This window comes from Curcuma longa, chromosome 13 (genome assembly GCF_044706935.1).
Source record: "Curcuma longa cultivar G26 ecotype Majalengka, Jawa Barat chromosome 13, ITB_CL_G26_1.1, whole genome shotgun sequence".
In the NCBI taxonomy this organism is placed as follows: domain Eukaryota; kingdom Viridiplantae; phylum Streptophyta; class Magnoliopsida; order Zingiberales; family Zingiberaceae; genus Curcuma; species Curcuma longa.
The window spans coordinates 2,702,574-2,706,141 of NC_133873.1; the positions used below are offsets into that span (position 1 = coordinate 2,702,574).

General features: G+C 41.7%; 1 protein-coding gene across 1 annotated transcript; it reads right to left on the reverse strand.

Annotated features, from left to right (window-relative positions):
- Positions 1–1,728: 1,728 nt before the first annotated feature.
- LOC141844090 (ethylene-responsive transcription factor ERF039-like) lies at positions 1,729–2,822 on the reverse strand. The gene has a single exon (XM_074732087.1). The coding sequence runs from the start codon at positions 2,787–2,789 to the stop codon at positions 2,076–2,078; it is 714 nt and encodes a 237-aa protein (XP_074588188.1). The 5' UTR covers positions 2,790–2,822; the 3' UTR covers positions 1,729–2,075.
- Positions 2,823–3,568: the final 746 nt, after the last annotated feature.

Genomic DNA, 3,568 nt, shown 5'->3' on the forward strand with positions numbered 1-3,568 from the left:
GCTTGTGATATAATGGAAGAGAGAACCTCCATATGGCAGAGTCAAGTCAACAGTTAAGCATAGGTGGAAGGTCAAAATCAAGCATAGTTGGAGGTTAAAGTCAAGGATAGGTGGAGGTTAAAACAACCACCTGACTTCAGAGGTCTTAAATTCCTCGATTCCTTGAGCTCGGTCACCCGACTCTAGAGGACTCAAACTATTCGACTCCATCAGCTTGGCCATCCGTCTCTAGAGGACTCCGACTCCTTGATTCCTTCAATTTGGTCATCCGACTCTAGAGGACTTAAACTCCTCGACTCCATCAGCTCGGCCACCTGACTTCAAAGGACTCAGACTCTTCAATTCCTTCAGCTCAGCCACCCAACTCTAGAGGACTCAAACTCATCGACTCCATCAACTCGGTCACCCTGACTTTAGAAAACTCAGATTCCTTGACTCCATCAGTTCAAACTCCTCGACTCCCTCAGTTTGGCTCACTCGACTTGAGAGGGCTCAGGCCACCCGATTCTCCCTCAATTCGGTCCACATAACCCTAGAGGACTCAAACTCCTTGACTCCATTAGCTAAGATTCCTCAATTCCATCAACTCCGCACCCTACAGGGGCCTATTGACAGTTATTGTGAATATTTCTGAATATGGCACCACGGATGAATCGAAGAACAATGATGTGGGTGTGTCAGACTTGGTCCCCCAGATGCTCTCTTATATACACATGATATATAGTGAGTGGAGAAGCAGTTAACAGCTGTCAGATCTGGTCTCCCATTATTGCTGATATACAGATGCTCTTTTGATAACTATATAAATCCTAGAAAGGGCACGCGCAAGGGAGGGTATGAACATATTCAACTCCTTCTTCGTCCATAGTTCTACTACTTTCATCTTCTCTCAGCCCTTGTGCTAATTTGAGCGTCGGAGTGGTCACGCCGAACCGCCTCGGCACCTATCCTAACCTCTGTTTGAGTGTTGCAGACATTCCAGTGTCTTCCTCGTCCTCAGTCCATTGTCTTCTTCGCCGTCAAAATCTACAATTTCGCCTTCTTAGCAGTTGCCTTCCACTAATTCATCAGACCATAGTCTCAGACAAGAATAGCATTCCTTTTAGAGAGCATCCTAACATCAACATAATAGTTTGATGGATTCATTCATTGCATATTTATTTGAAAATCAACACTAACTGACAACCTAACGCATAATTCTCACTTTTTTTCATCCGAATTTGGGACCGACATTGACCCTTTAAAACTTACCAAATATTAAAAATAATCTTATAATAATTTTAATCAAAACTATTATATACTAATTTTTTATTTAAAAAATCTAAATAGATACTTGTATTCTGTGAAACCATGGAAGTCAATTTATAATTTTAAAGTGACTAAAATATTTAAAATATATATTTACATAATAATGTTAACAAAAAAACTGATATATATAATCTTTTTTAGTATTTCTCCAAGGGAGACTATTAGCATTCATCCATATTTTCAACATAAAAATAAATAAATAAACAATACAATGGATTATGTGAACTAGCCAAGGACGGCCTTGGCGAATAGATAATTGAGATACTCCCAAAGTGAGAAAAAAAGAAATTCCCTTGTTATGCTTTTTGTCACTACACCACCTGGAAAAGCACCAATCCAATTAAAGCAAGCGATAAAGCAGATTAGTGCATTCCAATTCAGCAAATAATTCAGCAAATAGTATAGAACAACAACCACCACCTCGATTATATTCTTATTCCTCAATCACATACAGAGACTTTGCTTTGCCCAATTTTATTTCTCTCATATCAACAACAAAAACAACTATTTCAACTAAAGAAATTGATCGAAGGTAATGAAATATGCTCAATCTTGCCTCATTACTGTAATTGGAAGAAGTGGAGGAACGGAATCGTGATTGGATGAGAAAGCCACCTTGATTTGAGGCCGTGCATTCGAGTACTCTGTGGATTAATTTGCTTGCAAGTTTGATTGTTCCGTTGATCGGACAGGGAAACTCTGCTTCGACTGCTCATGGCGGCGAAGTAGATGTGGAAGAGGACTGAAGTTCATGCCGACCATGAACTCTAATTGTACTCCCACAAGAATGGGTCCTCGATTCGGAAGTCGATCGCGTCCTCCGCCACAACCGGCAACCACGAGGAAGACGAAGAGGAAGTCGAGTAGCAGAACCCTTCCCTCCCATCTAGAAACAAATCGGGGAGGTCGAACAGCAGTTCGTCCGAGTCGCTCGTCGAGGGGGTCGATGTGGCGTCCGGCGGCAGGGGATCGCGACCGCATTCACACGATGAGCCGGTGGCGGCGGCGAGGGCGGCCGCCGCCTGGATGTCCTTGGGCGACGAGGACGCAGGGCGGGGTAGCTTGGCGGCCAGGTGGGGAAAGTTGAGATGCGTCTCCTTGCCTTTAATGGCGAGCGCGGCCACGTCGTGGGCTCGCGCCGCCATCTCCGCCGTCGGGAAGGTCCCCAGCCAGATCCGGGACTTCTTCCGCGGTTCGCGGATCTCTGACACCCATCTTCCCCAACTCCGCTTCCGGACCCCGCGGTAGACGGGGTGCTTCCCATCGCTGGTTCTCTTCGTAGCTCCAGCAGTAGCAGCGCCGGTCTCGGCCGCTCGCATCTTAGATCCAGAACTACATTTGCGATTCTTGGTGTTGTTGGAGGAGGCGTTCGTTGATTGCGACGAGGTATTCGGGCTGGAAGGCGCGGGGATGGAGGAGAAGGAAGAAGCGGAGGAGGAGGAGGTGGTGGTGGAAGAGAAAGAGGGTTCTCTGTCTTCCATTGTGGCGGTGGTTGTGCCATGGTGGTGAAGTGGTCGCAATAAATAGCAATTGAGATTGAGACTCCAATGGGCAAAAACTAATAATAATAATAATAATAATAATAATAATAATAAAAGACCCATAATTTACTCAACGTAATCAACTTTCTCTAATATGAAGCTATGTATCTAAATTTAATATTTACCAAAAATATATATATCTATTTTTTATTATATCTCACTTTTATTAGCCGCCTACTGTTGCATCATCCATCAATTACTACATAGATAATCGATTGTCCTAATCAATTCATAAATTTTTTGTGTCCCATTTTTTGACTTCAACCGAGTCGACTGTTAAAAGACTTATAATGGTAAGGAGTATAATAAATTTGGTTTGAAATTTTCTTAAATACTCTAAATTTAATATATTAATCTTAATATTTTAATCTATGTAGGAGGGCATGATTAAATTTAGAAAGTTGTAAAGAGTACAATGAATTTGATTTGAAAGTACTTTTGAGATGATTAAAATTCAATAAATTTTGATCAAAATTTGTTAATAGACTTATAGTGTCTAAAATTTTTAAAATATTAATATGGTTTGAATTAAAGGAGTATTACATTTTGTTTGGGAAGAGGTGAGGGAAAGAGAAGGAAGGGTAAATAAGGGGAAAGGAACTTTGAATCTTATTTGAAAAGGAGTGAGGGAAGAGAAGGAAATGGTAGGAAAGGGTAAGTTTTAACCTTCCTTACCTATGAAAAAGGAGATTTTCTTACACTTCAATTTGGGGTGTAAG

Excerpts from the sequence above, each read along its gene's own strand:
- LOC141844090 (XM_074732087.1), bottom strand. The coding sequence starts at position 2,789 with ATGGAAGACAGAGAACCCTCTTTCTCTTCCACCACCACCTCCTCCTCC.